Source organism: Oncorhynchus kisutch, linkage group LG4 (genome assembly GCF_002021735.2).
Source record: "Oncorhynchus kisutch isolate 150728-3 linkage group LG4, Okis_V2, whole genome shotgun sequence".
NCBI lineage: Eukaryota > Metazoa > Chordata > Actinopteri > Salmoniformes > Salmonidae > Oncorhynchus > Oncorhynchus kisutch.
Window position 1 is genome coordinate 71,581,111 of NC_034177.2, and position 20,385 is coordinate 71,601,495.

The 20,385-nt window shown below is 40.4% G+C and overlaps 1 protein-coding gene across 2 annotated transcripts; it reads left to right on the plus strand.

Annotated features, from left to right (window-relative positions):
* Positions 1 to 793: 793 nt before the first annotated feature.
* Positions 794 to 18,233, plus strand: LOC109889949 (phosphatidylinositol 3,4,5-trisphosphate 3-phosphatase and dual-specificity protein phosphatase PTEN-like). 2 transcript variants are annotated; one of them, XM_020481801.2, is made up of 10 exons: positions 794 to 1,816; positions 11,098 to 11,182; positions 11,383 to 11,427; positions 11,527 to 11,570; positions 11,657 to 11,895; positions 12,693 to 12,834; positions 15,463 to 15,531; positions 16,054 to 16,220; positions 16,616 to 16,894; positions 17,203 to 18,233. In XM_020481801.2, the coding sequence occupies exons 1-10, from the start codon at positions 1,738 to 1,740 to the stop codon at positions 17,386 to 17,388; spliced, it is 1,335 nt and encodes a 444-aa protein (XP_020337390.1). In that variant the 5' UTR covers positions 794 to 1,737; the 3' UTR covers positions 17,389 to 18,233. The 2 variants fall into 2 exon arrangements, with proteins under 2 accessions (XP_020337390.1, XP_020337391.1); XM_020481802.2 differs by lacking the exon at positions 15,463 to 15,531 and having other exon boundaries at positions 799 to 1,816.
* Positions 18,234 to 20,385: the final 2,152 nt, after the last annotated feature.

Sequence of the window (20,385 nt, forward strand, 5' to 3'; positions counted from 1 at the left end):
ATGCTTCAATTCATAGGCACCATTTTTTTCTAGGTCAACACCAAAATGTGTACCAAACCCTGTCTAAAAAAGTAGAAACATCAAATATGAGTCATCAACAACAAAACAGTATGTTCCATTTGATCCAGTCAAATCAAGACACATGGTGAGTGACAACATGTCTTGGGGAGAAAAAAAATTGCACTGTACTGGTCTTTTCATGACACTGAGTGGAAGTGGATGTTTCCCCTTAAGTCCTAGCCTTCAGAAGTGTTTTACTACAAACAAATGGCCTTTCATCCCAAGCTTCAGGCAGGGAGAGTTGGTCTGAGCCTTTGAATTTTACAGATCATGTTTGGTGTGTTTTGTGCCTAAGGAATGTTTGACAGACACCCCCACTTCTACACCCCACCCTTGTCTCACACACACACACACACACACACACACACACACACACACACACACACACACACACACACTCACTCACTCACTCACTCACTCACTCACTCACTCACTCACTCACTCACTCTCACACACACACACACACACACACACACACAGGTAATTGGTTGTCTCAGAGTCAATTAATGGACCCCATGGATACATTCAATAAGGTAAACTAGGACATTATAAATAATATACTAAAATGGTGTATCTGACTTCTCTCAATTGTTTTATATGATGACATGAACAGATATGCTTGACAGTCACACTTAAATAGCATAACCCAATTTAAACCGAAAAAAGTGACATTATGTTGGAAACTTCCCTAATTACAAAAAACACGTGATCACATTGACAGAGACTTGCATGCGCTCTGATTGTGTCCTTCCGCTGCCAACAAAAGAACTAGCCGACTACAAAAAACGTAAATTGACAATACACTGACTACGATATAAAACTTATGCAAATAAATAGCTATTCTGAGAATCAACAATTATTTATTTGATAGGAAGAAAGTGTTTTTGATTTCGCTCTAGAACTATATATTTGCGGCGGTAGGATATTTATTTTAAAAACCTAGCCTGCTCTACATTTTCTTCCTCCGTTGGAAGCCATGATGGAAGCTTGAGAATTCAGCTGGAGTGAAACGCGAAAAGATGATCCCCAGGACATAGCTATCTGTCAGACGAATCTGTGCTCATATTTGATCCCTGTATAGACAATATAAATGCACGGTGGAGCCTGTCACTTTTTCCGGTGTAGTTTAGCAAATAATTCACGACGATGTTGATTCGCTAGGAGGTTTTTTGATTAAAAAAGGGGGTAACGTTAGCTAGCTAGTTAGTTACTATACTGTAGCTTGCTAACGTTAGCTACGAGTGGATACTGCTGCTGTCCTTTCCGAGAGTAACATTATTCTTCAAATTCGAGCGCCGGAGAGTTTTCTCTCCTCGCTGTCCGGTCAATCACGGCGGCTACTGTAGATCAAGAGGTTCGGACCGTCTCTTATACCATACGGTTAGGCGGGAGGAGAATTGTATGTATTTTTCAGGGGGGATTTGAAAACAAATTCCAGGATTGGGAAAGTTGGGCCTGCGTGGAGGAGCAGAGCAAGGCCCGTCTTTATGATCCAGAGAAGACATTCTAGTTACCTAGTTAATCCTACTCACAACGACTACCACTGCTAGCTTTGCTAGCTTGTCATTGCGAGAAAGGAGCTGCAAAATCAAAAGCGCAAAGGGCGAGCGAGAGGCAAATCAAGCGAAAGCAACGATACTTTTTCATAAATAGACTCCTGTCACTAAGTTAGCTACAATGGCTGCGAAGATAAAATTAATGGTCAGCCGGAACAAAAGGAGATACCAAGAGGATGGGTTCGACTTGGATTTAACGTGTATCCTTTTCTTAAATAACTAACGTTAGTTTATCATACAGTAAACTAGTCACGTGAGTATGCATATTGTATCAATTCAATAGCGATGATTGCTTGCTAGCTAACGTTAGCTAGTTAAGGTAACTGGCTGTTTTTGATAAGCCGGAAAGCATGTTTGAAATATGGTGGATCTGTCAAATGAGCACGCAGAAATGTCTGAAGCAAGTATGTTTGACATCCAGTAACTACCTAGCTAGTTGTCATTATCAGGTACAGTGCCTTCAAAGTATTCACAGCCCTCGACTTTTTCAACATTTTGTTACAGCTTGAATTTAAAATGTATTGCATTGTGATTGTCACTGGCCTACACGAAAAATACCCCATGTCAAAGTGGAATTATGTTTACAAATTAATAAAACATGAAAAGCTGAAGTGTCTTTGAGTCAAGTATTCAACCCCTTTGTTATGGCAAGCCTAAATAAGTTCGTGAGTAAACGTTTGCTTAAGTCACATAAGTTGTAAGGACTCCCTCTGTGTGCACAATTATTTTTTTTATGACAACCACCTCGCTGTACCCCACACATACAATTATCTGTAAGTCACCCAGTGAATTTCAAAAAGATTCCACCACAGAGGCCAGGGAGATTTTACAATGCCTTGTGAAGAAGGACATCTATTGGTAAATGGGTACAAATAAAAAAGCAAATGTTAAATATTCAAAAAATGTGGCAAAGAAATGAACTATGTCCTGAATACAAAGTGTTACGTTTGGGGCGAACAACACATTAGCACAGGCAAAATCTTAGGAAAACCTGGCTGTCTGCTTCCCAACAGACACCTGGAGACAAATTCACCTTTCTGCAGAACAATAACCTAAAACGCAAGGCCAACTGTACATTGGAGTTGCTTACCAAGACAACGTTGAATGTTCCTGAGTGGCCTAGTTACTTTTGATGTAAATCGGCTTAAATCTTTAGCAAGACTTGAAAATGGCTGTCTAGCAATGATCAACAACCAACTTGACAGAGCTTGAAGAATTTTTAAACGAATGTGCAAATATTGTACAATCCAGGTGTGCAAAGCTCTTAGAAACGTACCCAGAAAGACACAACTATAATCTCTGTCGAAGGTGATACTAACATGTATTGAGTGGGTGTGAATAGTTATGTAAATTAGATTTCTGTATTTTATTTTCAATTTGTATGCAAACATTTCTAAAAACATGTTTTCACTTTGTCAAATTGTGTAATGAAAAAAATACATTTGATACATTTTGAATTTGGGCTGTAACACAGCAAAATGTGGAATAAGTCAAGGAGTATAAATACTTTCTGAAGGCACTAAGTTGTGTTACGAGTAACATTAGCCAACACATTATTTTACCAATTTAGCTTGCTAGCTAGGTTCAGGTTAGCAGCCAGTCATTATTACTCAACTTTGTTGGCTACAAATTGTCGATATAGATATGACTACTTTGCTACTAGATAGCTAATGTTAGCCAGTGGTGTAAAGCACTGTAAAAAATACTTGAAAGTACTACTTAAGTAGTTTTTGGGATATCTGTACTTTACTATTTATATTTTTGACAACTTTTACCTCAGTACATTCCTAAAGAAAATAATACCCTTTTTACTCCATACATTTTCCCTGACACCCAAAAGTACTTCTTACATTTTGAATGGCTAGCAGGACAGGAAAATAGTACAATTCATTCACTTATCAAGAGAACATCCCTGGTCATCCCTATTGCCTCTGATCTGGCAGACTCACTAAACACTGCTTATTTTGTAAATTATGTCTAGGTGTTGGAGTGTGCCCCTTGTAATCCCTAAATTAAAAAAACAAGAATTGTGCCATCTAGTTTGTTTAATATAGGGAATTTGAAATAATTTATACTTTACTTTCAATACTTACGTATATTTTAGTAATTACATTTGCTTTTGATACTTAAGTATATTTAAAATCAAATACTTTTAGACTTTTACTCAAGTAGTATTTCACTGGGTGACTTTCACTTTTACTTGAGTAAAAGTAATGATATCTTTGATAGAAAATTACTCAAGTATGACAATGGGGTACCTTTTCCACCACTGATGTTAGCCAACCCTCCGTAATGTAAACTAACATTTGGTTTGCTTGCTACAGTAAAACTTGACTTATTTGACAGTGCAGGGAAGCTGGTTGGCTGCTGTAACAATGTTTTCTTCTCTTAGATGAAATATTGATGACATGAGGCATAATTCTAGCTACCTAGCAAACTATCTAACCTATTGGCCAGCTAATCAACCGCAAACTTGGTTTGCGAACACAGAGACTGCATTTACATAAGCTGCCCAATTCTGATCTTTTACCCAATTATGGGCAATATATCTGAATTTGGCTGCTTGTGTAAACGCAGCCTGACAGTTCTGGGATGTTGGCCCAAAGGCCAATGTATCACAGATTTAATCATTGGACATGTTGGGAAGCAATCGATTTGAATGTTTTAAGACGGTGCAATGCACCTTTTGAAAAGCACTGTTAACCAGATTGAGAAACTAAATATGTTCTCATGAATTTGGCAATCATGCAGCATGTGCTGCTAGCTAGCTGTCAAACGTGATCTAAATTAGGTTCCCTTAGGGTATAGGGAACATATCTGGCAACCTTGGATAGAAAACATTTGAAAACGAAGCCTCAGTTCATGTTATCTTTATGCAAATTATTAATTCAATATGCCAATTTTCAATGTCTAGCTTTTCAATGAATCGCTATATACTTTTTACAAATAACATTCACACTGATGCGCCACTTCCTGAAAATTCTTAAATTGAGAAGATCTAATGCGAATAAAGTCCAAATGGAATCTGCATGATTGGATATTGTTAATTTATTGAGGTTAACTTCAGAACATCCTCATGTATTCTGTCAAGTGACATATGTGATCTAGGCCTATACTGATTTTGTTAACCCATAATATGCTGGTGGTGAGAATGGTAGTCCCTTGCTGCAGCACATCTCATACCTGGCCCTGATATTGAAGACAAGTTTAAGGGAGTGCACTGTATGGGTTTGGAGGAGAGATAGTGGGAAGAGTGGACACAGGGATTGTGTTAATTGTATAGTTTTCTCTGACATGGATTATGTGCACAATGTTTATTTGGAGCAGTTTTTTGTGCACTTTGCAAAAAATCTAGGGACTCTAATGGCCTGTATAGTCCTTTTTATCTATGGTGTGGTAGGATGGTGTTCACCCTAATGGCAATACCTTTGACGGTTTAGTGAGGCATTTGTTCAGTTACTTGTGGGCCTGAGCAAATCAAAACGACTTGTCCCACAGTCTGTTTGAATCCACTGGTTGTGCAGGCTGTACAGTATTATAATGTAGAGACCATATTGATGTAAGTTGCGGCACAGGTTAAGGGGGTTTTGCTTTACTTTTCTATCTTGTTTTAAAATTGATACTTACATGTGACTAATAGGAAAACTGGTCACTGTCTGAGCATTAAGCTTACCCCTCATTGAAAGTGTCAAATGCCACTATTCTGTTTTGAATGGACACCACTCCCTGGAGAAAGGCATTTATGTCAATTCAACTCAGTTTATTCCCTGCACCCATTCAGTAGAAGAAACCACAGATTAATGGATAACAGGCTGATCGTGTAAAGATGCTGTTATTGAGATATTGATATCAGATTTGTCCGTTTCTGTGGAGTTTTCTGCTTGTGAGATAGACGCGAGGGAGCGAGAGGGGTGTGTCATTCAACCCCAGTAATTCCTCTGTTGATGAGCAACAGCCAGTCAGTGTGAGTTCCCTCTCTGCTGATCTAAATTCAGGCACTTGTGGACGCAAACTTTTTTTTATCGGATTTGGCATGGTGTCTTAAAACAATATGAGCTCTTTGCAGTTATGTAATGCAGTAGGGATGGACATTTCGGTTAACCAGTCAAACTGTAGAAAAAATAACATCCAAACAGGAAAATAACGTGACCAACAGAAAATACTATGCATGCATACAAGGAACTGACATATTTCATTACGAGCTTAATTAAAATTTGCAACAATAGCAAGCCCTCCGTTTTACAGTCAAATGGCTATTATTGAACGTTCGACAGCTGTAGTGAAGTAGGTAATAATATTTTATTTGCGTGAACACCGTTCTAAGAAACGCACCTAATGCGAGCGGTTCCATTTGTGACGTAGATGAACGTCTCCATTAGAAACTTAGAAAGAAGGAGAATCTAATAGCAACAACTAGGATGGGTTGCTAATATGACTATGATTAATGGCATGAGGAAGTATTTATAAAATAATTGCATCCATGTTTCTATGGTTGGATTTTGGCTAGGCTAATTTGAAGCAAGGTAAGACATTCCACATTATTTAAAGTTAAGTAAAGTGTTCAAGTTTCAAACAATGATACTGCCTTAAGATCACATTGCAATGTGGTGGGTGACGAGCTGATAGCCTGCCTACCGTTGACTATAGCCTATACATGCGAATAGGAGGCGCACTTGAATTGAGAATTGAGATTGAGATATATAAATAGTAGCTATTTTTAATTGTGGCCATCAAAACTGTTTTTAACATGCCATTGCATTTAGAATTATTTGTTGCACAATGACTGGGTTTATTTATGAAAGCATATTTAATTCCAATAGCAGCTTTTTTAAAGGGTCTGCTCTCGTGTTGTCTGACAGGTGATGGGCCATTCCACTCCTCAAACTAGGCTCTGTATGCTGTGCATGTGTGATAAAGAATTTATCCTTTTATTTAACTAGGCAAGTCAGTTAAGAGCAAATTCTTATTTACAATGACGGCCGAACCCGGATGACGCTGGGCCAATTGTGCGCCGCCCTATGGGACTCCCAATCACGTCTGCATGTGATACAGCCTGGATAATAAATAAGATGCATGACGACTAACAGAAATACACACGCGCCAATTTAATTCCACTAAATTATGCAAATTAACATAAAGACCGATAAGCATGACTGGTCAAATGTGTTTTCGACAGCTAACCGATTAACAGTTAACCGTTTATATCCCTATAATACAGTATCAGGGTTCTGGGAATAATCCTTATAATAGAGCACCAGTGATCTTGTATCAGCAATGCTGCCTGAGTCCCCATCCCCAACCAACCACCTGCCCTCTTCCCCACATTCTCTCCTCTACTCTTATCCACCCTTCCCATATCATTCGCTCTCTGCCTGCTCCTCTCATTTTCTCTTTTCAACTCTCTCCCCCTCTACTCTCTTTTTTTTCTGTTGCCCAGCCGTGGAGTTAGCTAGAGCACAGAGCTGTGGCAGGACAGCTGAAAACGCCAGAGAGAAAAGGCGTTCCTGAAATGTCCGGTTTTTATGGGAGGTCCGGTCGGGGGTCCTGTATGTGCGTTTCCTCCCAGCTGCAGAATTCCGAGCCCCCCGTGCCCTGGACTGTAGCTCCTCTAGGAGCTCTGGAGCTTTTTAAAAACACTTAAAATAGTCTGAGTGGAATGATTTTGCCAGTAGGACCAAAGGCAGAGGTTGAGGTTGTAGCCCATTATGTGGTATAGAACGGCCTGCATTTGGTTCCTAATTAGGTCTTTGAGGCATTAATGGAAATGATAATGTTCCTCTATGTAATAGACAGGCTCATATGCTGAAGGCCACAGGCAAGTAGCTTGGCATTATGCAAATACTATAATAAAATCTCTGCTGTGTTTTATTGAATTAATGCAATGTATTGTGTTCCTCTTGAATTTTAATGCCATAGCTGGAATTTGGTAGATACTACACCTATCTGACATAGGGCATCATATTCTTGCTAGTTTCATTAAAATTTTGGTCAAGTTACATTGGATCTTGGAAAATGTGTTCATCACATCCACAGATACTGCCATTGTACTGTGTGTTTGTGTGCATGCATTATGCAGAAATTACAGGCAGTTCAAGGGAGTCAAGTCTTCACCTTTCTCACCAGAGTCGTCAGTGGTGTGTCAAATCTTGGAGACCAGTTTTAAAATGATTTGCTCCAAAATAACTTCTGCTAGAAAAGAACAGACATTAAATTAGAGCTGTTTGCCATTCTATTTCTGACTTGGTGACACAGGAAACGTACAAAAGGGTGACCTTTCGTCAGTGGTTAAAGTGCAAAATCCCACGGCTTATGTAGGCAGACAGGCTTCAGAATGTCAGTTACAGGTAGGAGTTGAGATGATGTGCAATCAATTCAATAATGTTTTGAGATATGACATTGAAGTTGATATGGACATGATCACACATAATATGGTTGACATTTGTCCTCCAGAGACAGAAATTAGTTTAGTAGTTTAAAGTATCTTTCAAAAAACCGCAGATGCACTAGAAAATGTTCAATATGCAGCTGAAAGGAACAGCTTTATTTTGCACTTAATGAGTGTGTGGGTTTAGCAAAATGGTTGGTCAATAGAAACGTTTTTGCAATCATCTTAAGTCGTACACAGTGCCATTGAGATGGTATTATTCAAGATATTTTGATGTGCAGCCTAAACCAGTGATTGTAATGAATTAGCCTGTTGCTATATTTTACTCTAAAAAAAATAGGGATCCAGAATTGCTATGTCTTTAGTTCAATAAATTTGCATACGTATTTTGTGTGGCTACAAATAGGCTATCACAAATAGCTACAAATAGGCTAATTCCTTTAGGGCGAATTTGCCAACTGAGGAAGTGGAAACTCCAAATGCATTAGCTAGGTTGAGGAATATAATATGTTGCTAGTAAGCCATGTAATTGGTTAATCTAACAGCAAATGTAATAACTTTGTAGCATTCCCAATGACGTCTAGGCCTATGTAATCACTGTAAATGGCAGATGCGTGCTTCCCCGTTCCGCATATCTCAAAGCCCATAGCCTACCAGATACTTTTGTTTAAAAAACGGCACTCAGACAGTCAAGATTGAGAGTTGAGAAATAAATCTAATACAGAAAGCTGAGAACCTCCTCTTTCCAACAGTCATAACAGTAGTTGCTTTCGGAGAAAAACAAATATTTTGTAAAGGTTGCTATTACAACACATTTCTCTCAGCCATTCCTCTCCCACTAGCCTACTCAGAGCCTGCAGGAAAAATGGTCACAGGCAAGCACTTTCATGCACTTTAGGCCAGGGTTTCCAAAACTCTGTCCTGGGACCCCCCTGGGTGCACATTTTGGTTTTTGCCCAAGCACTTAACAGCTGATTCAAATAGTCAACTCATCAATCTTTGATTATTTGAACCTGCTATGTAGTGCTTGGGCTAAAACAAAACGTGCAGAAACACTGCTTTATGCTAGTTTGACCAAGTCATGATTTTAGCCACCCCATAATAGAATGTTTTGAAGTAACCAGATAGAATTTGCAGCTTGCGCCAATGTGACCAATTAAAAATGTAACTTGACAATTCAAGTCAAAGGGTGGCAAAATGTAACCACCCTGGAGCCCTGTTCGTCGCTGAAGTCACCCCATCAGCGTGTTTCACTGCTCCACTGTTCCTCCCCATGAACCCCATAACCAATTGTCATTTATCCCAACAAGATACTTTTCTTGTCCGTCAAGGCAGGGTCCTCATTACTCTTACATTTGATCTGTTAAATATTCCATGTGATTCGGCTGGGGCTGCAGGAAAATTAAGCCCAACATCTGCGACGATCTCAATATAACTAGGGCTCTATAAATACATGCAGGTCAAGCTGTGTAAATTCTCCTAGTGCACCCACATGTGGGCCCCGCTTGATTAGGAGTGCTCCGGTCCTCTCGGCCTCTCTCTCGCCCTCACACAGCCAACACCATCTGTTATTCTACTGATCACAACCCTTCTGCCCAGCACTGTACTTTTCCTTTCTGTTCATTACTGCACAATGACACCCACATGGTGATACAAACGTCATGATGATCTTTCCTCAGACCTTTTGTGATAGGATTACGTTGTAAGCTAGAGGTTTTGGTATTGTATGAGCTATACAGTGCATTCCAAAAGTATTCAGACCCTTTGACTTTCCCCACATTTTGTTACAGCCTTATTCTCAAATGGATTACATTTTTTTTCTTCTCATCAATCTACACACAATACCCCATAATGACAAAGCAAAAACAGGCTTTTATATTTTTTGGGATCAAATTTATAATAAAAAAATAAACACAAGTAAACTGAAATATTACATTTACATAAGTATTAAGATAATTTACTTTGTTGAAGCACCTTTGGCAGCAATTACAGACTCAAGTCTTGTTGGGTATGACGTTACAAGCTTGGCACATCTGTATTTGGGGAGTTTCTCCCATTCTTCTCTGCAGATCCTCTCAAGCTCTGGCAGGTTGGATGGAGAATGTTGCTGCACAGTTATTTTCAGGTCTCTCCAGAGATGTTCGATCGGGTTCAAGTCCGGGCCACTCAGGGACATTCAGAGACTTGTCATGAAGCCACTCCTGCCTTGTCTTGGCTGTGTGCTTAGGGTTGTTGTCCTGATGGAAAGTGAACCTTTGCCCCAGTCTGAGGTCCTGAGCGCTCTGGAGCAGGATTTCATCAAGGATCTCTCTGTACTTTGCTCGGTTCATCTATCCCTCGATCCTGACTAGTCTCCCTGCCGCTGATAAACACCCCCACAGCATTTTTGTTATTTTTTATTTAACTAGGCAAGTCAGTTAAGAACAAATTCTTATTTACAATGACGGCCTACCACAGCCAAACCCGGACATCGCTGGGCCAATTGTGCTCTGCCCTATGGGACTACCAATCACGGCCGGATGTGATGCAGCCTGGATTCGAACCAGGGACTGAGATGCAGTGCTGCAGAAATGGTTTGGTACTCTTCCCCAGATCTGTGCCTTAACACAATCCTGTCTCTGAGCTCTACGGACATTTCCTTCGACTTCATGGCTTGGTTTTTGCACTGAGATGCACCGTCAACTGTGGGACCTTATATAGACAGATCTGATCCTATCCAAATCATGTCCAATCAATTGAATTTACCACAGGTGGACTCCAATGAAGTTGTAGAAACAGCTCAAGGATTATCAATGGAAACAAGATGCACCTGAGCTCAATTTCGAGTCTCATAGCAAAGGGTCTGAATGCTTATGTAAATAAAGTATCTGTTTTTTATTTGTAATACATTTGCAAAAATGTCTAAACCAGTTTTTGCTTTGTCATTATGGGGTACTGTGTGTAGATTGATGAGGGGAAAAAATTGTTAATACATTTCATAATAAGGCTGTAACATAAAAAAATCTTGAAAACGGAAAGGTGTCTGAAAACTTTCCAAATGCACTGTATATAGGATTTTCTTCTATCTGTGTGTCCTTGACCCAATGGTGACCACAGATATCTATCCAAACATCATTGCTATGGGCTTTCCTGCAGAGCGACTCGAAGGAGTGTACAGAAACAATATAGACGAGGTTGTACGGTGAGTAACAGCCACCCATGACCTCAACTGGTGAGGACTGAAATTAATGCGTGTGGAATGTGGTTTGTGACCAACATTAGACAAAACAATCCAAGTTGATAAAGTATCCTGAGGTGTTTTACATTCTCATTAGATGCATTATGTTGTCAATTTCTGTAGTTGCGGAATGTTTTGAATGTAACTACCTTTTACCTCAACAGGTTTCTTGACTCGAAACATAAAAACCATTATAAGATTTACAATCTGTAAGTATACCGCTAAACACTTAAATGCTAATATCAATGTTTTGTTTACAAATGAATTGCTCCTTCGTGACTGCTGACCTAATATCCTTCCTATTTCAGTTGTGCAGAACGACACTACGATGCTGCCAAATTTAACTGCAGAGGTACGCCGTCACAAACAAAATGTTTTTAGAGCCAGGTTGCTTAAAGGAAACTTACTCTTTATATTTCTCTCTAACTCTCCCGCCAGTTGCACAATACCCCTTTGAAGACCACAACCCGCCTCAGCTAGAGCTCATCAAGCCGTTCTGTGAAGACCTCGACCAGTGGCTGAGCGAGGATGACAATCATGTGGCGGCCATCCACTGCAAGGCAGGGAAAGGCCGCACCGGGGTGATGATCTGCGCCTACCTCCTGCACCGTGGCAAGTTCCAGGACGCCCAGGAGGCACTCGACTTCTACGGGGAAGTGCGGACAAGGGACAAGAAGGTCAGTGACAGTGACTTGCCAGGGGTGGTGACTAGTGATGGGCATTTTACATGATTTAACTATTCAAATAATATGACATTTTATTATTTGTTCGGATATCCGGATAGTGATTTATCAGTACGACGCAAATGCACATGGCAGAGAACTGAGGACTGGCTGTTTTTTATTCTCTGCTTGTTTTTTGGCTGAAAGCAACAGTGAAAGAGAAGTCAAATTTTTGCCATGATAGAACTGATTCTGTTACAAAAAGGTTTTCTGATGAATGTTTTACATTCATCTGGGTCAGTTATTGTGGGAACTCTGTTAGGTGTGTGCCTGTAGTTGTTATTCAAAGTGGGGAAAATAGCAAACCAATGTCAATTCATTTTTTTGGTCAAAATTAGCCTAAAAAAAAATCACAAAAAATGAACACAAGTAAACGAATAATAACGTCAGTTCGGATATTCAATTAAACGTGCCCATCCCTAGTAGACACTAGGCGCTAGTACTCAGTGTGAGAATTTTTAATAAACGCAGACTAGGCCTAGATCGTCTGTTTTGTCATAGACCTGCCGTGATCAAATTTTTACATTGACATTTTAGTCATTTAGCAGACACTCTTATCCAGAGCGATTTACAGTAGTGAGTGCAAACATTTTCATACTTTTTTGTACTTGCAAGCGCCATGCTCTACCAACTGAGCCACACAGGATTTCAAAGACATATTTTTCACAATCTGTATATCCTATTCTTTGTGGTAATTATTAAATTGAGGTCATTCCCTATCATTGACTGTTTTTGTTGTCTTTCCTTTTCAGGGAGTGACGATCCCAAGCCAACGGCGCTACGTGTACTACTATAGCCACCTGCTGAAAAACAAGCTGGACTACAAGCCTGTGGCTCTCCTCTTCCACAAAATGGTGTTTGAGACGCTACCAATGTTCAGTGGAGGCACCTGCAGTGAGTCACTCATGTTTAACTTGAACTCCGACTCAGGGTGTAGGCATGTAGCTCTTTAAATGGTGTGTATACGGCCACCCACGGTAGTAGAGAATGGTGCAGGTCAACTTGTGTAGTGAGAGCATAGAGTCATATTATGTACTTTACATTGAAGCCAATGAAGCTCTTGATCAGTTGCTTGTACTCTTTAAGAAAGATTGCTAGATATTGATGAGAAAGAGAGCATGGATGACACTATTCTCAGCTGCGTTCAGCAAGGCTGGCTTCTACCTGCTTTATCCAAATTGTGACATGTTTTGCTCTGCAGTTCAGAGGAGGAATTCAGTACGTGTAAATAACAAGTCACCAATGACCTCTTACAGATAGCAAATATAATAACTGCGTTTATTGTTGTCCAGGGATTTTCAGAAAGACAAAGACTTCAACTCCTAGCTCAAGTAGACATTTTCACCTATGATCTTTAATCAAGAGATGTAGTGATCTATGTTTTTCATCTAATAGAATGTGAATGACTATGCATGTACATCTACTGCATGTAATTTGCTTGGCTGAAGTTTTCTGTGAAACAATGATTTTAATATCTTTCCATTTTGGTCATATGAAATATGGATTTCTGGTTTAATGTGCCTGAGTCACGGATTATCTTCTTGTTTTTTTCTCAATATTTCACTGTTGCACAAAAATGCACCTTTTTCCTCCTTGGATTATCTGTGATGCTCTAACCTAGCATCTGAATGTGCTCAACTGCTCTGAACTAACCCTTCTCTTTCCCTCTTAACACTCCCTAGAGAGGGCCCTATTCTGAGTTTGACGTTCTCTATTTGCAAAGACCTAGATAGAAAACATCATGTTACTTGTTCGCACTCATTTTAAAGTATTGGCTAAATACTGAGGTGTATTGTAGTGATGTGCAGATCAGCTGTTTGTTCACCCCCCCAAATCTGAGGCCTGCACTCGACCCTAACCCGCAAATATTGAAAATGCTCTGTACCGTCAGATGGCACAACAATTTTTTGAAGAGGTCTTTTTTAGATAGGTCCATGTTTCGTCTTAAAATTTCCGACATTTCGTTAGGCTATTTGTTAGTCAACTTATAAAGTTGTATCTATAAATAGATACATGCAGCTTCTCTTCTGTCATTACTTGTTTCCCTTAGACTAAATAAACCCTTTCTCAACAAAATGTCATAAATCGATAGAATGAATGATTCTAGTTGGCATCGGTAAAGTTTGCTTTCTGTTTCCTCTTTCATCTCTGCTTCTCTACAACGATGTTTAGGTACTGGGGAGAAAATGCAATAACTAAAAAAATAATAATAATACGATTTTCAGTACAACATTTCCTAATGACATTGGTTTGACTGGTTTTAAGGAAATTTTAATCTGTTAAAATTACCCACACATTTGTGGTTGAAATACTATCAGCTTTTATGATGCTGATAAAGACAGCCATATACAGATGGTCGTGTCCATTCTCTCAGGATGCTAAAATAAATAAATCCTATTTCTCCACTCCTGTTAATATTATATCAGGCTATGAGCGAGGTTATAGAGCTACAGTGTATAACCTCCTGGTCCCTAAACATCTTTCCAGATTCAGTTAGGCTACTATTCCATTAGAACCCATCTGAACAGTACAGTTACCTTGATGTGCCATATTGATATCCCGGTCTTGTGACTGTCAAATGTATATAGAGGTTCACAATCATCACACACAACATAGCCGGACGGCACTGCTATCATCCTCTCCTACCACTTCAGCAAATCTTTCCCAAACATTAGACGACTGTTCTTGCCCTCCGTTTAATTTATTTTCAACTCTCCATTTCACAGCTTTTCTCTTATTGAATTCAACTCTTAACATTATCCTTTTTTGCCTCAGTCGATTGACATGAACCTTTTCTGCCCAAGTTCCCAAAAGCATTTGGCAATTACAGTGTTTGGCCCTAAAGCCTTGGCTTAGGCAACGCACTAATTCCAGATTCAAAATAATTAATGAAAACCTCAATGTAGACTATAGATATAAATTGCACATTACATACATTTATGTATTTGTTATGCATTTTCTCTTTATTTAATCCTCCCGCCACCCACCTGCCCTTCATCCACACAATATTTAATGACCCATAACCCACCCGCCCAAGCGGGTCCTGTGGGTTATGAGTCAACCCGCACATCACTAGTGTATTGGGTGAGAAGTTCATTTGGAGAGAACTTTCCTTTTTCAATGGACTAGCATATAAGACTAGCTAGCATATAAGGCGGTTCTCATTGGTGAATACATTATCACACATTGTTAAGAATTAAATTGGCTAGATGCAGGTTTCTGCCATTGGGATTTATGGTGGTCAATTGAGATGTTCTTGGAATATCTACAGTCTGAAGTTCCCCACATGTTCTTTTTCCTGTGAATTATTAATGTATTGCACCATGTATCCCAAGTCTTGTGGACTAGATTTAACTTGATATCTCCATTTGAAAGCATTGTTTTTTAGATATGTGGCTGTGTATGTATATAATTGATATCCTAGCATATATCTGTACTGTTAGAAGTGTTCCTGCTGTGTTCTGAAGGCCCAGCTTTCCAGCCCAGCCAGGCTGTGAGTTAATCTCCTTCTCTCTCTCTAAGGGGACAGTACCGTTAAAAACAGGAGCGAGCCGATCCCTCTGGGCTTCAAGAAAGGGAATTGGCATTGGGGTAAATGAGCCTTTCATCCGTTTTGATGTCCTTCCCCCATATACTGTTCATTTGGCTCCAGTTCGAACAAGAACTAGAAAGGTAGAACTTATTCTAGTGAAGGCTAGAAGAAGGAGTTGTAGCATTAAAACATCATTGCAATGTGGAGGCATACAAAGACCAACCAACCACCCCCTTATGAGAGGTTTCAAACTCTCACAAATGTAAGGCTATTGTTATAGAAGAAAGCACAACAGTCATCAGAATGGGGTCCCATGTCTTTAGTTCTGGTTCTTTTTGGGTGCTATTTGTGGTCTGGTTATTTCCACCTATCCTCCTTTGTGGTCTGGTTCTTTCCTTCTCTCCTCCTATATTGGAAAACACGGTTTTAGAGAACTCCCAACTAGGGGTTGCTTCTATAACTGTCATGGCAGCAACTCCAAGACTACTAAGACCTGTATCCTGTCTTGTCTGGTTCTCTCTACCGCCATTACCCTTCATTGCAACCTCTCTCCATATCTCTGAAACACTCACCCCTTTTAGATCCTCAGTTTGTGGTGTATCAACTTAAAGTCAAGATCCACACATCCAACCCGGCTCACACGCGGAGGGAAGAAAAGCACATGTTATTTGAGTTTCCCCAGCCGCTGCCCGTCTGTGGAGACGTCAAAGTGGAGTTCTTTCACAAGCAAAACAAAATGATGAAGAAGGTTGGTTAGTTCCGCCTGTCACATGAGTGTCTCTAATTTCCACCTGGGTTTCCTTGGCTTCAGCTGTTATGGGGTTTTCAATTGCTGCCCCATTGTAGTTATTGTCATAATTGCAGTGTCACTCCAATGTTTACCTGGTATTTTATCATAAAAGGGGTTTTATGTGAGTCCCTTATAATATCATACATGATAGTCGTAATGACGTTATAATTGGCTAGCTTACCTGGAAATGTATTGAATCATGTTACTATAAATAGCTGATAAGGATTTTCACACTTATGTACTGTAAATGTGTAGCTTTTCTAAGCCGGCATTAGCGTGGTAACTATAACCACAATGATCGTCAGACACACTCCATTACAGTTAGTCAGTACCTCTCCCTCTCCACTATCCAGGATAAGATGTTCCACTTCTGGGTTAACACCTTCTTCATCCCCGGGCCACCGGAGGAGAGCATGGAGAAGGTGGAGAACGGGTCGGTGGTGGTGAACGATGTGGACGGGGTTCAGAACCAGTCCACGATTGGCACCCCTCCCCAGGCCCCGCAGAGTGCCGAACGCAGGGACAGCGGCAGGGACAGCGACAGGGACTACCTCATCCTCGCGCTCACCAAGAATGACCTGGACAAGGCCAACAAAGACAAAGCTAACCGCTACTTCTCACCTAACTTCAAGGTGAGCCATTTAAACTAATGGTTGTAATGGAATCTTTTATTTAACTAGGCAAGTCAGTTAACAACAAATTATTATTTACAATGATGACCTACCCCGGCCAAACCCTAACCCAGGAAACGCTGGGCCAATTAATAATATGAGGAAGGTACTGCAAATCTGTTGTGTAAATCTCTCAATTGGTCTTTGCGCTATTAGAATCCTGATGAAATTGAAACATTGGTTTTCAATGACAGCAGTGCTGAGTTCTAACAAGGTTCCTTGTTCTGATATTATGGCTTCCCCTTTCTCTCCCTGTCTCGCTCCTTTAGGTGAAGTTGTATTTCACGAAAACCGTGGAAGATTCTTCGAATTCCGAGGCGAGCACTTCGACATCTGTCACTCCGGACGTTAGTGACAACGAGCCAGACCATTATCGATATTCTGACACCACTGACTCTGATCCGGAAAACGAACCTTTTGATGAGGAGCAGCACACGCAGATCACGAAAGTGTGAACTCTTACTTTTTTTTATAGGAACACGAAGAAAAAGATATGTACACCAGAGAAAAAAAAGGAGCAAACTTGAATATGAACTCAAAAGAAGAACCTTTGTTCCCCTGCTTCCCCCAAAACGGCAGCAGAGCATCATGTCAAATGCCAATTTTAAAAGAAAAAAATAATATTCTGACCAATATATTGTTTTTAGGACTCTTTTTTTTGGCATGGCCATGTACCATGCGCGAGGTATTGACGTTGTTGGGGGAAGGTGCTGTAGCTGTAATGTTTATATATACACATACATACATACATATGTAAACAAACTTTTTTGTGTCATAGACAATGGAAAAGAGTAACAATCAGGAGGACTATGCTGCTCCTTCTCCTGTCGAAACCAAGGCCAGTGCTGCAGTCACTTTGTTTATTTTCCCGTCTTCTCTCCCTCCCTCCCTCTTCTCTTCTACCCCCTTCACCACACCTCTTCCCTCATCCTCCTTTACTGTGAATGCTTCTCGTGCTCTTTGCAAGCTGTCTCACACGACGATGACCTTTGGCCTTTGTGCTGTGGAAGCTGCATGCAGGCAGTGGGTTGGGGGCGGGGCTGGGTTATGAGTCTGTGATGTCTAAAGCGTTGCCATTCCTTTCCGTACTGTTTAAATTATGCAGAACAAGGCATCCCATGTAATTGTCCGTTTTTTTTATTATCCTAAAATAATAAAAAATATAATACACAAAACAGCAGGGAGACAAGTGTTTGCAATGTCAACACTTTATATACATTTAAAGAACCGTGGCGGTATGCATGTATTGGAATTTAGCACCCATCCCTAATAAATGTATGCAATGTCATCCTTTCTTAGACACAAGCTTTTCAATATCTTTTAAGATCTCAGGGTTACCCTGTGGATCATTTGTCATAATGGACTTCCTGGTGTCTTTGGAGTGAATTGCATCATGGAAGTTCATGATGTTTTATGATTTAGGTGATTTCACACCATCTGCACTGTGTGTGTGTGTGTTACAGAGTTACAGTTCATGTAAGGACATAAAATAATATAATTAGGCCCTGATCTAAGGATTTCACACTGGGAGTACAGATAATGTATGCATCTGTTGGTCACAGATACCTTAAATAAAAAAGGTAGGGGCGTGGATCAGAAAACCAATTAGTATCTGGTGTATGACCACCATTTGCCTCATGCACCGCAACACATCTCCTTCTCATAGTTGATCAGGCTGTTGCCTGTAGAATGTTGTCCCACTCCTCTTCAAGACTGCGAAGTTACAGGGTTATTCCTGGGAACTGGAACACGCTGTTGTACACTTCGATCCAGAGCATCCCAAATATGCTCAAAGGGTGTCTGGTGAGTATACAGGCCATGGAAGAACTGGGACATTTTAAGCTTCTAGGAATTGTGTACAGATCCTTGCAACATGGGGCCGTGCATTAGCATGCTGAAACATGAGGTGATGGTGGCGGATGAATGGCACGACAATGGGCCTCAGGGTGTCTGTGCAGTCAAATTACCATTGATAAAATGCAATTGTGTTCGTTGTTCGTAGTTTATGCCTGCCCATACCATAACCACACCGCCACCATGGGGCACTCTGTTCACAACGTTAACATCAGCAAACTGCTTGCCCACACGACGCCATACACGTGGTCTGCGGTTGTGAGGCCGGTTGGACGTACTGCCAAATTCTCTAAAACAACGTTGGAGGCGGCTTATGGTAGTGAAATTAACATTAAATTTCTGGCAACAGCTCTGGTGGACATTCTTGCAGTCAGCATGCCAATTGCATGCTTCCTCAACTTGAGACATTTGTGGCATAGTGTTGTGTAAAAACTGCACATTTTTGAGTGGCCTTTTTATTATGCCCAGCACAAGGTGCACCTATTTAATGATCATGCTTATTGATATGCCACACCTGTCAGGTGGATAGATTAACTTGGCAAAGGATAAATGCTCACTGAAATGGATGTAAATACATTTAAAAGATATACGCTTTTTGAGTGTATTGAACATTTCTGTGATCTTTTATTTGAGCTCATGAAACATTGAACCAACACTTTATATGTTGTGTTTATATTTTTGTTTAGTGTATCTCCACACTATGAGGTTGTAAAATATTGGTTTTGGTGGGATGGAGTTTTTGCCTGCCTGGTGATATTAGTTAATAGACCAGAAAAGGTTCCAAACCGATCTGCCAATAAAATCTAGTTTTCCGTTTTCCCCTCCCCACTCAGACCACTCCCAGACAGTCCTAGCAAAAATCGTCCTTGAGAAATTGCTCTTTGCTAAGAAGCAATTTTTGTTTCTTTTTGACCATTTTAATTAAAACCATCAGAGTAAGGTGCTTAATTGTTACCCAGAAATATTGATATTGAGATAAAAACAGCTGCATTGGCCCTTTAAAGGCAATGTGCCTGCATTCCTGGAGACCACATCCATGGTAAATGCTGCATATGTTGGATTAATCAGAAAATCCCTTTAAATGTCAATCGCGCTGTAAGGCAGATGTAACGCGGATCAGAATGAATCCTGGCCCTAGTCTGAACAGCATCTATCCATTACCACAACTAGATCAAAAACCCAGACACAGTTGACTTTCATTTCATGCAGGGGCGCAAATCGATTTACATTGCGGGCGGCATACCAAGTTTCTCAACTTTAACCAGTTGATTTCATACCCAGCTATCAGTATCAAGCCAGTGGGCTGTTTGTCCAGGTCTTCTCCATCCCAGCAGCTGAAGGATAGCCAACTCCGCATTACTTCCTGATAATTGAGATGCAGCCCTGGAGAGAGAGAGAGAGCGAGAGCTGCCTGGGTAAAGCAGCTTGCTGCACTCCCCACCCTTCAGTGGCTCCCCAAATGAAAGAGTAACAGGATTAAGTACCATGTCACTGTGATAGGAGGCACAGAGAGGCAGGACCCTGGCTAAAGCAAGGTCCCGGGTCCTCCGATAATAAAATAGAATTTAAATAAAGTACAAAAAAAGTGTTCCCACCCC